At 38.9% G+C, this 15058-nt stretch overlaps 1 protein-coding gene across 7 annotated transcripts in view; it reads right to left on the bottom strand.

Annotated features, from left to right (window-relative positions):
- Positions 1-645: 645 nt before the first annotated feature.
- The window catches only part of LOC138751903 (5'-AMP-activated protein kinase subunit gamma-2-like), a 621068-nt gene continuing 606655 nt past the window's right edge, over positions 646-15058 (bottom strand). For 6 of the 7 annotated variants that reach the window (XM_069914838.1, XM_069914836.1, XM_069914839.1 and 3 more), the window contains 5 exons: positions 14636-14801; positions 12803-12840; positions 10158-10304; positions 5614-5707; positions 646-2227 (listed from right to left, as the gene is read on the bottom strand). In XM_069914838.1, the coding sequence (XP_069770939.1) occupies positions 2196-2227; positions 5614-5707; positions 10158-10304; positions 12803-12840; positions 14636-14801 (477 nt within the window). In that variant the 3' untranslated portion in view covers positions 646-2195. The remainder of the gene's footprint in view (positions 2228-5613; positions 5708-10157; positions 10305-12802; positions 12841-14635; positions 14802-15058) is intronic. The other variant, XM_069914837.1, reaches the window with a different exon arrangement.

Here is a 15058-nt window from a genome sequence, read left to right as displayed (position 1 = left end):
TTGTCCTAGGCTCTCCTCCCTTGCCTCATCTACTCTGTCTAGGCCTTTTTGCAATTGAAAGATCCCTATGAAATCTCCTTTCATCCTTCTGGACTCCAACAAGTACAGTCCAAAAGCTGACCCTTTCATTGCTAACCCTTTCATTCCTGTTGTCTGAGAAAATTTAGTAAATAAAGGAGGGTTCAGAGATTTACTAGAGCCAGATGTAGGTGTTGCAATTTGTTTGGTCCACAGTGCAATGTTTCAACCATTTTAAAAAAAAAGCTCTTGGGAACATATTTATTTCTTGTTTGTTGTCTGGAGAAGGTGACATGTATCTGTTCAGTATGGCTGCAGATTTTGGGATGAAATTATTCTTACAATTATATTCAGAGTTTGGGCTCAGTAACAGCAAAGATATAATGATCCCCACCCAAGTCAGAATCTCACACGCAGGGAAATGTGAATTGATAGGATTCCCACAGTATTTCCAGACTTGCTCTTGCTTGAGGTCACTTGAGGAAACAGCTGTGGCTCCTATAACACTCCATGGCCCAACCTGCTGCAGAGCACTGCATGGCCCAGTGCACAATTACAACCACCCTGTGTCAGTCATGGATGGAGAGAGATTAGGCAATGGTCATCTGAACAAAAAGGCTCATGCTATGTAGTTGCACCTGGCATTTAAACCTTCTTTATTCAACATTAACAATGTACAATACTGTATACATAAGATAATGCACTGAAGTAATTCAGGACAGCATTCAAAGTAATAATAGAAGAAACGGTTTAATAAGCTATATTTAGCATCAGTTCACAGCACTTTTAGATCGAATCATTTTAATGGAACTTAAATTGCAACTATGTGAACCCAGATCAAAAGGCCAAGAAAGTAATGTTGGTATGGTGTGAGCAAACATTCAAAAAGGTCCTCCACTCAAAGCATTTATAGAAGGACGGTGTTTTTAGCTCCAAGGTTTCAGCAAGGTACTCAGGGATACTACACATGCCTGTCATACACACAAACCTGCTCACTTATTACACCATCCTTACAATCGCGAAAGTATAGAATTCATTGACATTACTGAGTCAACACCAAAGTTTAATTTTATGGAGGCAGTGGTGAGAGGAAGAGACTGCAAGATTCAGAGTTAACCAAACAATTAATTCAGAAGCCATAGACTTGACAGAATCAAGACTCGCCCCCCCCCCCCCCCACCACCAGTTTAGCATGGATATGGCATATACATTTTTTCGCGGTTTTGCTCTGTGCAAGAATCTGATGAAGCTCCCACAAACTAGAATCTGAAAACATTTGAGCAGGGTTGGTGGGGGTTGGGATATAAATTTTCACTTTTCAATTTTCTTCACCGTGAATGTTTTAAAGTGCATTATTTACTTTCACAAAGATTTGCCACAATGCGTTTCTTTTCATGCCCAACCAATCGTCACTGCAGCAAATACTTCCTCCCTCTTCCAAACACAACCTATATCTAGTGTCATCTTCATGCCTTTGTGCATTTACACGGACAACATTCCCCCCCCCCACCCCATTCTTACAGCCGTATGAAAACAATATAATTTACAAAAAAATCAAATGTGCAATCGTACAAACAATTTTACATTTCACACCTAAAAATATACCTTTTCTCTGGCACGTTTTCCCTCGAATTTCCTATTTACAATACAGTACAGTTAACAGTTCTCACTGCACCGCACAATCCAGTACAGTTAACAGTTCTCACTGCACGCTCCTCTTAAATTGGAGGATTATGATGTACATGTGGGCAGTCACTTGCTGCTCTAGCAGGTCCAAATTAAGTCTGAAGTTTTTCTTGAGGATTCACACAATGGAGTTTGTTGGTTTCCACTCCATGTCATGAAGAACATACCAACAAACCATTGAATTGCTCTGGCTTTAACACGTTAAAAAAAAATAGGTATAATTGCTAATAGTTTTTTTCTGCAAAATAAATTCTTTCAAAGTCTTAACTGCAAAATTACAGCTGTATTTGTCTAGTTATTCAGTGAACAAGATCACATGTTTGGTTTCAGATAGATACTGTCACAAATACTTTCCAAATCCAGCTACAGTGTTTGATTAAACCATTTCATTTCTGCGCCGTCTCCTGCTGTAGTCAGTGTTCATCTGGCCCAGAACAGAATACGCTTCAAAGCATTCTTGTCAACAACCTTCCATCTTCAACTGTAGTCGTTCATTCTGAAACACTTTCTTTTCTTACAGAACCTTGAAAATACAAATGTACATCACTCGATGCTTTTCTGAAAAAAGAAATCTATCTTGCGAGAAATCAATTCTGTGCATCTTGAAAGACACCAGCTACTTAAGCAAAATAAAGTACATCCAAATGAGGAGACCAGTCCATAATTAGAACTCAATTAAATCACCCCTTAAGCTGTTCCTCACAATCTATCTCTTTAAATGCTTTTGATCATCTAATAACCCATATGGATTGAATTCTGGTTGTACCACATATCAAGAGGCACATGATATTAAAAGCCGTATATGTATAAAATTTTTTGTTGAGATCAACATTACCTATTGAAAAATATGGTCATATGATGAGAGCACATTAAATCCAAACACCATTAGCTCTATTTTCTAACATTAAAGAATCTCACTGTGAAAAATTAAGTATTTGTATATAAAAACTAGTTGGGGAAGGGCTGGTGGGAGAACTAGATTACTATACGTACATGTTAAAAGTGAACACAAGCATCTTTTAGGAAATTAAAGATCCCCATTTTACTTTGAGCAGCACAGGAGAAACTTTGGGTCATTAAAATGAATGAATCCAGGAAAATTACAATTTAATTTTCTTGCCAATCACTATTCGAAAGGAAATCAGGAAAATTTTCATAATCCACAGAAATCCAAAGTGAGAAGAAATTTTTATTTCAATTTATCTAAGCATCACTTATTCTCCCATGTTTGGAGCAATTTAACATTTACCCATTTCCCTTGAAAAATAAAAATACTATATTGTATCTATGTATAACTATGTGTGTATAGACACACACACTGCATATGTATTCTTTGTCTTTATGTGTGTTATGTCTGTATGTATATCTGCATATTTTTGCACCGTGGATTGGAGAAAGTTGTTCCATCACGTGGTATTTGACCAATAGGATAATAAACTTGAAGTTGACAACTATCAATCTTTATCATGTCAATTTCCTCAAACATTTATTTTCTCTTGGCATGAAATCGACATTGCCCTATTTATTATATTGTGGTGTGGAGCAAGGGGTTGGGTAATTATGACGTTGAAATCATTTAAAATATCAATTTTTAAAAATTGAAATAAATTCTAAAACTTTTAAACTGTTGTGTGTTTCAGCATCAGGAGACATTTGGAAACAGCAGGGCAAATCTGTGCAGTCTGAGCTGTGGCAGCAGAGTGTCCAGGCATTACTGAAGGTTAGTATAGCTCTTTAACATGAGTAACATTTGGAAGCCAGGTCTAGCACAATTTAGTGTGATAAATTACGTACTGCATATCACCTGAAGACCTTTATACTAAAACAAAGACTCCAACTTACACAAAGAGTAATGTGACATTTCTAAACTTTCTTTGAGAAAGGGGTGGGTGGGAGGGAATCCGTCTCATTAAGGAGACAGAAAAGAGTAAATTTCATTACTTCAGTTCTCTTTCACTGATCATATTTTTAAAGTCATTGAGATACAAACTGAAGGTTAAGGTAATGATCAAGATATAAAGAGGGCATTCAATGCACAAATAGCCTCACTAGCCATGCTTTTATTCACATTAGTACATCACAATACGGTACCGTACATGCAATTTTTGCCTTATATTTATTCCATGCAAGCTACTGTCTCACATTGCATATGCCAATAAATTGCATTCCCTGGATAACAGTGTTTTCCAACTTTCACAGCTTGATTGTATTTATCTCTTTATCAATCCACATAAGGGGGTGGTGTGTGTGTTTGTGCAAAGCACAGACTCTGCATTCTTCACTGGATAGCGACACAAAACTTAGCTTCTCCTCCAGATTAATGATGAAAGATCGTTGTTCAGCTCTGGCTAGTGCAGCACTCACTAAACAAAATCTCTCATACCAAGTATATAAAGCCTAGTTGCGAGGTCTGGAACCTTGCCCAGCGCATCAAAAGCATAACCTACTGCTACTTTACAGCTGAGGTTCACTTTTCCTCTGAGTCCTGTTACTATTTACTCATGAAGATATGATATTATTATATACAATGTGTTGGTGAGAATGCATTTGGAATACTGATGTCGAGCTAATAAGAAGGATATCCTTAAGCTGGAAAGAATCACAGGGATATTGCCACCATTGGAGGGCATGAGTTACAAGGAAAGACCTGAGAGGCTGGAATATTTTACCCTGGAGTGAAGGGGGCTGAGTGGACGAATTTAAAGAAGTATACAAACTCATGAGGGGCATTAATAAAGTGACAGCTCGGTTTTTTCCCCCATGGTAGAGGTGTATAAAACTAGAGCAAAACACGAAAGTCTGCAGACACTGTGGTTGAAGTAAAAACACAATGCTTGAGAAACTCAGCAGGTCGAACGGTGTACTTTAGATATAGAGTCAAAACAAGGTATTTTGTAATACCTTGATGAAGGGCTCAAGCCCAAAATGTTGGTTATGCACTGTATCTTTTTACTTTTTATGATTAAACTAGAGCACATAGATTTAAGCCGAGGATGGGGAAGGAAGATCTGAGGGACAATGTTTTCCATATAGATGTTGGTGGGTATGTGGAATGAGCTGCCAGAGCAAATGGTGTTTAAAAGACATTAGGCAGGTATGTAGATAGGAAAGGAATAGGTGCTAAAAAGGCAAACAGGACTGGCTCAGGCAGACAACTTAGACAGCATGGATGAGTTGGGCAGAAGGGCCTGTTTCCACGCTGCAATATTCACACTAATTTCGTTATGCCATCATCTGAACAACTAATTATGTCCCAATCAAATCCACCAATTCTTGTATCCTAAACACCCAAGGCCATTGCCTTTATCTTTAAATGATGACACGTTCGTCCAAGTCCTTTGGCTTTCCAATTACAGCCAATATCCTTTCAATTTTTTTGAACACTGCCAACCACTTTGATTATGTTCCTGTTTTCTTCTAATCTTCTTCCTTTGACTTGTGTGTTTTATAGACAACTCTTATATTAGTGTTTGACCCTTTTTAGAAATGTAAATTGTCCTGAAGTTAGCAAAATGCGAATAATAAATATGATCAAATTATTTATTTGTGTAAGGAAAAAACCACGAGTGCTTATTTACAACAATTGGAAATGTGCAGTTTGCAGATATTTTCCACTTTCAGCCTGAATGCACCCATCGCCCCTGAAGATTGTCCTCTTGCTTCCCCGCCTCCCACAATTAGCCATTTAGAGCTGATAAAACAAAATGATATGGGCCAAGAGTAGCTGCATTTCAGTCAATGCCAACAACCATTTAAGCTGACCAGCAGGCGGCAGAGGGATTTCATCAGCCAAACATCGATTCAACAAGCTGAATGGGTACAACATGCTGTGGTGTACCCTACCTGAGTGCTTAGAGGAAGGGGTCAGAGGTCAGACTCCAGGAGATTAGGGATATTGTGCATCTATACCTGCTGGTGTGAGAACAAGAGCCTGTAGAATGTCAGACAATGAGACGATTCCCACAATGCTTTCTTTCTCATCAACCACTACAAGCCGATGAACCTGAAAGCAGAAAATTGAAAGATGTTTCCAGCAAATACATCAGACAGTTTGCTTTTTTTTGTTAAAATATTTCAGTCTATTAATCCAGTTACCAAGACAACTGTGCCTGAAACAATGCTCAGGTTCCAGTGAAACAAAAATAATTTCCAACGGTCTTAAAACATATTTCTTATTCTGACAAAGACGAGACGCAAATAGAATAATTGTAGAGAAATATTTAAGAGGGCAAGATCCAGCAATTCCCAGAACATACATTATTTCTGTCAACTAAATTTTTTTGCCTATATTTTTCCCTATTCAGTTATGGATAGTGGTGCCACTAATTAAACACAATCTACAGAACGATCCAGACATATTCACAGCTGCCAAATTTAAGAAACACACTCGGGATTCAACACTTGCCACAACAGGGAAACAAAAGACTTTAATGCTAACTAAATTCTTTGTGAATAGTGCCTTTGGAAAATAACAGCTGAGAAAACACGGTGTGGTAAAATGTTGTCATATATTAAATACCCAATTATATCAAACTGCAACAATCTAGGAAACTGAAGTGCAGAAAGAAAGTGGCAAGAGGATATTTTTACCTCCTACGGACGCTGTAAGACCTGCTGAGTTAGTTCCTCCAGCATTTTTGTGCTTTTACTACAATCGCTGTGTCTGCAGACTTTCACAGGATATACGCCTTCCAACATTTTCTATGTACTATGCATCGTGTGTGATTGGGATTCCATTATATAGAGCAGCCATTCTCAACCTTTATTTTCACTATGGGCCCCTAAGGACTGCGCTCAAAGTTAATAGTTTAACAGTTGAGCAGTTCATTGGTTTCTTCCATACTTCTCTCCTACTGATGACATAAAAAACAAAACAAAAAATTTCAGTTCCTGCCTCCCTTGACATGTGCTGTAGACCCCAGGGCCTGTTGAGAATGGCTGATGTACAGTCATAAAAGTTCTACAGCACAGAAACAGGTCCTTTAGCCCAACTTGTCCACATGTACTAAACTAGAGCTGTGTTCAGTCCGTATCCCTTTAAATCAGTGATTCTCAACCTTTTTCTTTCCACTCACATCCCACTTTAAGTATTCCCTATGCCATAGGTGCTCTGTGATTAGTAAGGGATTGCTTAAGGTGAGATGTGGGTGGAAAGAAAAGGTTTGAAAACCACTGTTTTAATCGTCCCTAATTGACTCGTTATGTGCACAGTTTCAGAACTCCAAAGGAAATGGGCCAATGGCAATTTTTCTCAAGCAAAATATTTCAGTAACAATTGGGTCTAGAGCAGTGATTGTCAACCTTCCCTTCCCTCTCACATACCACAGAGCACCGATGAGATAGGGATTACTTAAAGTGGTACGTGAGTGGGAAGAAAAAGTCTGAGAACCACTGCTCTAAATCTTTCCTATCTATGCACCTTTCTAAGTGTCTTTTAAACCTTACAATTGTCCTTGCTTCTGCCATATATTACATGGAAACTTGGTCAGAATTGTGAGGGGGTGGATTCATAGATCAACACAGGATAGAAACCAGCTCTCCAGCCTGCCTCGTCCATGCCAATCTATTCACTGATTCCATTCGGATCCCATTTGTCCAGATAATTCTTGAATGTTGACACAACCTGTTTCTGCCACCCAGGCAGTGTGCACCAAATTCCACCTCTTCGCTGAGACCCATATCCTCTAGTTTTTGCCACCTCAGCTGGGGGAAAGATTTTGTATTTTTTACCTTGTCTAAGCCCCTCTTTATTTTGTCAACCTTAACCAGGTCTCCCCCATTTCAAGGAAAACAAACTTAAGACTATCCAGTGAATCGCTTCATTCCAAACATGCTGGTGAATCTTCTCCAGTGCAATCATACCCTTCCCTTTCATGCACACAGTCCTCTTGTTGTGACCTAACCACTGCTGAGTAAAGAAGCATCATAACCTCCCTACTCTTATATTCTATACCCTGGCACATCCCATATGCTGTACTCTGCTTTCACTTGTAGGAGACTGGATAGACCAGATTGTTTTAAATTTAGTAAAAACACAGGTACAGATTTCACAGTGTCTATAGGAAGTAAAGATATATAACTGACGTTCCAGGCCTGAACCCTTCTTCAAGACTGAGTAAAAAGCAGTCATGCGCCTGAATTAAAATACTGGGAGCACATACCAATAGACAAAAGGTGTTAATTGGATAAGGATAGGAGGACAGGAACGTAGAAAGGTGAGAATTGAAGGGGGGGGGAGGTTGTGAGTGCAGAGAGTGCAGAGAGCTACCAGGAGGAGACAGGAAGAAGGAGAAAAAGAGAGAGAGACTAGAGGGGAGATATAGGGATAGATGGAAAGGGGAATAATGTAAACTGGAGAAGTTGATGTTAATGCCATCCAGTTGGTGGGTGTCCAGAAGGAATATGAGGTGTTGATCTTACAATTTGCAGGTGGTCTCAGTGCTGCCACCTCTAGGGATGCTTGGGCTTGAACATCAAGGACCCAGTGTTGCTCAATACTACCTTGGTGCTTTTAACTTTAGTCTCCCCAAAGAGCATTATCTTGCATTTTAAAAGGATTAAATTCCATTTGCTATTGTTCTGTCCATTTTATTGGCTGATTGGTATCTTTTCAATACCCAAGACTATCCTCATAACCAACACTACCACCAATTTTCATGTTGTCTGCAAACTTACTAATCAACCTCTTAACAAATATAACAAGCTGCAAAGGTCCCAGATCATTCAATGTTAGTACACAGCAGGTCACTGGCGCCCAATCTCAAAAACAATGCTCCATCATCACCTTTTGCTCTATTACCAAGTCAACTTGTATTGCGTTTATGGGCTTTCATCTTTTGGACCAGTCTCCCATGTGGGACCTTGTCAAACCCCTTACTGAACTCCACGTCAACTACATCAACTGGACCACTTTCATCAACGTCTTTGAAAAAATGTATCTTAGCGCAGGGGTTAACACAACGCTATTACAGACCAGCGACCCAGGTTCAAATCTGGAGCTGAATGTAAGGAGTTTGTATGTTCTCTCTGTGTCTGTGTGGATTTCCTCTGGGTATTCCGGTTTACTCCCACCTTCAAAACGTACAGGGGTTGCAGGTTGTATGGGGATTGGGGATTTGGGTGGCACGGACTTGTGGCGCAGGAAGGGCCTGTTAACGTGCTGTGGAGGCTGCAGGAGCGCTGGAGGCGTATCCATTGACACTCAGTGACTCTGGGGGACTCTCTTTTGCTTCTCTGTCTCTGATTGTAAGGGGTGCTGCACAGTTTCTGCTGACAGCAAATCTTTGTCTGTCTTACAGTAGACTAAAGGAAATTTCATGTAATTCACATTTTCCATTTTATTCTATGACAATAAAATACTCTTAAACCTTGCTGGGTTGTGGATGGTGGAAAGGGCTTTGCCATCTGGAGGCGAGTCGCTGGTTGTAGGATACCAGGTCTCTGACCTGATCTTGTAGACACAGTTTTTTCGGTGGATAGGTCAGTCCTGCTTCTGGCCTATGGTTTATGAGAAGTTGAAGGTGAGGGCCCCAGCAATGGTTAATACTATTGATTGACAAAGATAGAGGGTTCCACTTGCTCCTTTGGAGGTGGTCACATTTGGGGACAAAATGCTACTTAACGCTCATCAGCACTGGACATCAAGGTGTGCTGCATGCACAAGAGAGTAGACCTTCTGGCAATCAAGATCATGGCTGATCTGACTCAACTCCACTTACCAACCCATTCTCCATAAACCTTTAACTCCCATATTTTTCGAAGATCTATCTGTGTCAATAATGCAGCCTCTACACCCAGGGGCGGAGAGTTCTACAGATTCACAACTCTTTAGGAGAAGCAGTTCCTCCTTATCTCGGTTTCAATCATGAGTGGCTTCATTCACAGAGTTCCGATAGGTACTGAACACTGTGCAGTCATTACAACCTGCACCCCATCACCCAACTCCCTCTGTTCTTTTCATCCCCTTCCCCTGCCTGAAACTTTAAACACACTTTCATTATTTTCCAGTTCTGAAGGGTCTGTTTCTCTTTCTACAGATGCTACCTGACCTGCTGAGCAATTTCAGCATTTTAAAAAAAATTATGGTACCATCTGAGAAGGAGCAAAAAGATGTATTATCTTAACTGAGAGTTCATGCCCACCAGGAAAGATTGAAATAACAGAGGGTCTTTTTTTTAAAGGAAGGAGAACTTCAAAGTGACAGATGGAGATCTTTAAGTTTATGAAATAGTTTGAAAACTTGAGGGGAAACTACCAGTAGTTATTCACCAATTAGGAAATTACAGATAAACCTCTCTGCCCAGCTGACATGGAGAATGTGGAATAAAATTTGTAGATGATGGAGCAACAATAATTAGAAACTTAGGTAAGGGTAGCATTATAACGGGATATGGATCTGTTGAATAGAATGGCCTATTTCTACACCGTGAATACCGTACAAAACATGCCCTTACCTCAGCTTTAACTATTCTGTCCACTGTTGTCTCCAGTGCTTCCAACCTGTGACACTTCACAACCCCTTCAAAATACTGTGAGCGGTGCCGTAGTGCCTGGGTCACGGTGATGTCCAGATTATTGTACGTCTTCTCAGCAGCAAGGTTCTGAGCAAGGCAAATAATGTTTACATTTTTGTTTTGGCTTAAAAAATATGAACTCGTGAAATTTCATCTGGCTTATATTTAGACATTTTCAGTAACAGCTTTAACTTTTTCTTAATTTGGTCAGAAACCCAGGTTCCCACTTTGGATAACCTAATCTGATAGTAAAGGAATATTCAGCAGATGAAAACAAACTGGAATGTTAGTTAATAGCAGTCTGTTTACGTCAAAGCCTTGTAGAGTTAAAAAAGTTAGGAATTAATAACCACCTAAAACTCCAGAAAACAGAATGCTCAGGACAAGGCTACCAATGTCCTGTCTGGCTGCATCTCGGTGTGGGACGGTAGCTACAAAGCACTGGACTGGAAATCTATACAGAGGATCATTAAAAACGCCAAGGAGATCACTGGGGTCTCCCTTTCCTCTATTGGCAATGTTCACCGGGAGCATTACTCAAATAGGGCTCAAAGAATTATTGAGGACCCCTGCCATTTATCGCACAGTATCTTTGACCAACTATCAGCAAGGATGAACAGGAGCATCAAAATTAGGACTACCAGACTAGCATTAACCTCATCCTGCAGTCTGTGAGATTGATGAACAGTAACCTTGCATCTCTTATAAATGAAACTGGTAAATTATGCAGAAATATTTATATAAATTTAGATTATATTTTTATGTATACATGTAATTATTAAGTGTGTGTGCACAGCAGTTTGGAGAAATGCTGTTTCATTTTTTTAATATATATTTTTAACACACACACACACACACACACACAGACATATGATAATAATTCATTTAGATAGGAACAAAAAAACTGCTAGATGACATTGATCAAAATTTTCCTTTCTTGCCCTTGTTGTTAAGTGATCCAGCCATGGAATTACATACCCCAAAATGTTAATTTTGTTCTACGGTTCTATCCCAAATATTTTCTTCCCAAGAACTTCCTTTCAATGTTATCAGTGTTCCACCAAACCATTCATCACAAAGGTTGAAGAATTGTGAGATCTTTGGATACAATTGCTGGGTATATTTTTCACAAGTAATCCAGATTACAATTATGGTATTTAACTGTTAATCTTTGATCCCTTTCAGATCACCATATTTATAGGAAAATAAGGAGAACTGGAGTGGTTGTAACTAATTGAAGATGTGAAGTTAATGTAATAAAAATAATTTATAGAGACATTTTGAAAAACCTTTTATGTGTGCTGCATATTCCATTTGTCAAATGATAGGACATAATATTCCTCAAAACAAATTCAGAGTTTTATTTAGTAACTATGGTCAATTAAGAGGTCAAGGATAGTGGAGCTCTGATCATTTCTAGAGTCCATCTAATTCAGTGTTCTCCCTGTTGCCATCAGGAAAGAGGTATAGGCGCCACAAGACTCATGCCACCAGGTTCAGGAACGGAGGCTCCTAAACGACAGACTCAATCAGAGACTCTTTTAAGGACTATTACTTTCCACATTATTAATTACTGAATATATTTTTTCTGTATTGTTTATTTACATTTCTTTCCTTTCTCTCTTTTGTATACATTCCTTTTTCTTGTGTAGTTTATAGTTACCATTAAATAGAAATTCTACCTGGCCTGCAGGAGAAAGAATCTCAAGGTGTGATGTAATGTCACATAGGTACTCTGACAATAAATTTGAACAAAATTTCAAAAAATACCATTAATTCAAATGGAACTATTAAAACACAAATATTTTAGATTATAGATCAAAGAACTCATGACCACTATACCATAGTGACAAGCCAGGCAGTAGACCACATATAATGATGGGATCAGAAGGTGCACTAGCTTAGAGGAGAGATCAACTTCATTCCTTTATTTGATGACTGATACCATTTATATATCTTAACACCCATTTCTGCTTCAGATCTACTTCCTACTACCTCACCGATACATAACCTTCCAATTGTTCTCACTCTCCATATCAATTGCTCAATTATACCCAGTTGACCTCCCACCTCAGTATGATTCAGAGGATGGGAGGAAACTGGAGCACCTGGAGAAAACATGGAAGAGTGTACAAACTCCTTACAATCAGTGCTGGATTCGAACCCTGGTCGCTGGCGCCGTGTTACACTAACCGCTGCCCTGGATTTCTGGATTTTTAAGAGAATTAATTCAACAATCATGGATTTATGTGATAATTGTGGATTATTGATAATTGTAAGTACAGCTTGCGTCCTATAGAATTGAGCCACAATTTTTTGGTTTTTCAATATTATTGGAGTTTACGTAACACTGCAGACATCAGGCAAACTACATGAGTCATTCCTAAAATAAAAGACTGAAGGCACATAACCATTATTAGATTAAAGGTTAAAACTAAAGATGATGTTACACAGCTATTTCCTGACAATGTACTGCAGTCAATATGAGGATGACAGCACAATTAATAGCTGCAGTTAAAATGCATACAGGAATTTAATCCATCATACCATAACAATAACATGAAATACAAAAAGAGTTTACTTACTATAACATCAAATTTGGAATAAATATCTACAACCTTCCCTGTAAAAGAAAGAGAAATTAGTTCAAGTGAAGACCACAATATTGTCAATTTTCTGTGCAGTCGGGGGACCCGTGTGGCTGTGGGCTGCTGGAGACTGGCTCATGGGAACCAGGGATTGGAGTCGGGATTCAAGAGGGTACTGAGAGCAAAAAGGGCTTCCGATGGGCCTCAGGCTCTGTATGCTTCCTGATCATGTCAGAGGTTAGGATCTGGAGCTCGGGATGTTGATGGATCAACCAAGAGTTTGTGCGGCTGCAGAGGCGGCGGGACCACTTGAGGCGAATCCACAGACACTCAGTGTCTCTGAAGGGTGTCTCTTTTGCTTCTCTTTCTCTCATATTGTAAGGGGCGCCAATCGACACTAATGGCGACTCTTTGTCTGCTTTACGGCAGGCAGAAGGCAACCTCGTAATATTACATGTTCTGTATTATTATATGACAATAAAGGAATTTTGAATCAAAGGCTCCTAAGTCACCAATATAGTTCCACTACCTTCCAGTTTAGTCAATGAGTCAATGCCCAATGCTTTTGTTGCACATCAAGTAACCAGTTATGTTTCTCAAATCCATTCTGACCTATAGTAGTTATTAATCAACAATTACATTGGTAGTTTTATAGACAATTGTCACTTAAAACTTAAGTCTGTTACATGTTTTGTTTCTGGCTCCGATCAATTTTATATAAATGCTCAAACACCTTTTTCTTTCCAAAAGTTCTGATTCATTGATAGGTTACACCTGTACCAAAGGTAATTAAGGCCTTGATACTAGAAAGGATGCTGATGGTCTTGTTCCATTCCTAGTCCACAGCCAGGATTGTACACGGATCATTAACAAAAGGCTCCAGGTTCTTCTTCAGATTACAGACTATTTCCTACCCTGGCTAAAATTGGAAAGACAAGGTCTGGACTGGACTGAGGGTTTAATCTGCAGTTGTATAGCCTGCTGCTTTTGACATGCTAAACCTGATAGGAGGAGATGCTATAGGTCACACAGAATATCAGTAAGGAGCCAGAATCTCTTGGGTTAATATTGAGTGGTTACATGGACATCTCTCCAAAAATGTCTAATGCAGATGCGACACTAACCAAACGGCATTCAAAATAATATTGATACAAGCAACATGTATAGATGTATCTCAAAATATTCAAAACCAGAATCTTAAAATTAGGAGCAGGATAAAGCTATAAATATGCAAATAATATCTGCATCTGTAAAGAAAAAAAGATTTCTTTCAGTTGTAATTGTTCTCTAGAGTCAAAGGTGCAGCTCGTGGATTGGATCAGTTCGGATTTTCGAGATTCTCGAGCAGTACTTTTAAAATTCAGTTTTAAAGAGGAATAAAGAAGAGATGAACAGGTAAATTTTGATAGTTTACTCATTAGCAAATTCAGCATGCTTCATTTATCAAAATGAGTAGTTCAAAAGAAAAATAAAGACAAGAAGCGTGGTCGCTTGTTTCCGCTGTGCATCTGTGTGCTTACCCATGCACAAAAAAGCTCACTAAATTTCAAAAGTTTAAGAGATTTTGAAAAGTCCAGATTCTTGGGTGGTCTGGATTTCTGGCATCTGATTTTTTTGACTTCTACTTTACATAACTTTTACCATATTTTCCAGTTCACCTGAAATGTAATTAGCCTCAAACTTTCTTTGTTTCTCTCTCCACATACACCACCTGACCTGCTGAACATTTCCAGACTCCGTCCTATGATATTTTGTTTTTCTCAAGGATAACAATACAATTTCTATTCACCATTAGCAAAGCTAAAAGTGTAAAAAAGATCAACCACCAACCTGACTCATCCACAACAGGCAATGCAGAAACTCTCCTGTCTACAAATATACTCAGGGCTTTTATAATTGGAGTGTTTGGATGGATAAAGGCAATATTAAGGTATGTTCCTATTCCAAGTTCTTCCAGTGTTTTCTTCATAAAGGCAGGCTTTGGCATCTCAGAGACCTACAGGGGAATGAAAGAATATTTTACAGTCCTAAAATTAATTTGTTTCAATGCTCTTTCCACAACTGGTCTAAATCTCCAGTCAGATGAATTGTGTTAGTACTTTCAAGCAAGTTACTTAAATTATTTTCTCCCCTTAGTAAGAGGGGAAACAAACAACTGGAGAATTTATTTCCTTCTGAATGCTCATCAATTAATTTGGGATGACAATACAATGAGAGATACAACAGCAGAAGACAATGACCCAACACCACAGC

This window comes from Narcine bancroftii, chromosome 1 (genome assembly GCF_036971445.1).
Source record: "Narcine bancroftii isolate sNarBan1 chromosome 1, sNarBan1.hap1, whole genome shotgun sequence".
NCBI classification, from domain to species: domain Eukaryota; kingdom Metazoa; phylum Chordata; class Chondrichthyes; order Torpediniformes; family Narcinidae; genus Narcine; species Narcine bancroftii.
This window is presented reverse-complemented; position numbering and strand designations above follow the sequence as displayed.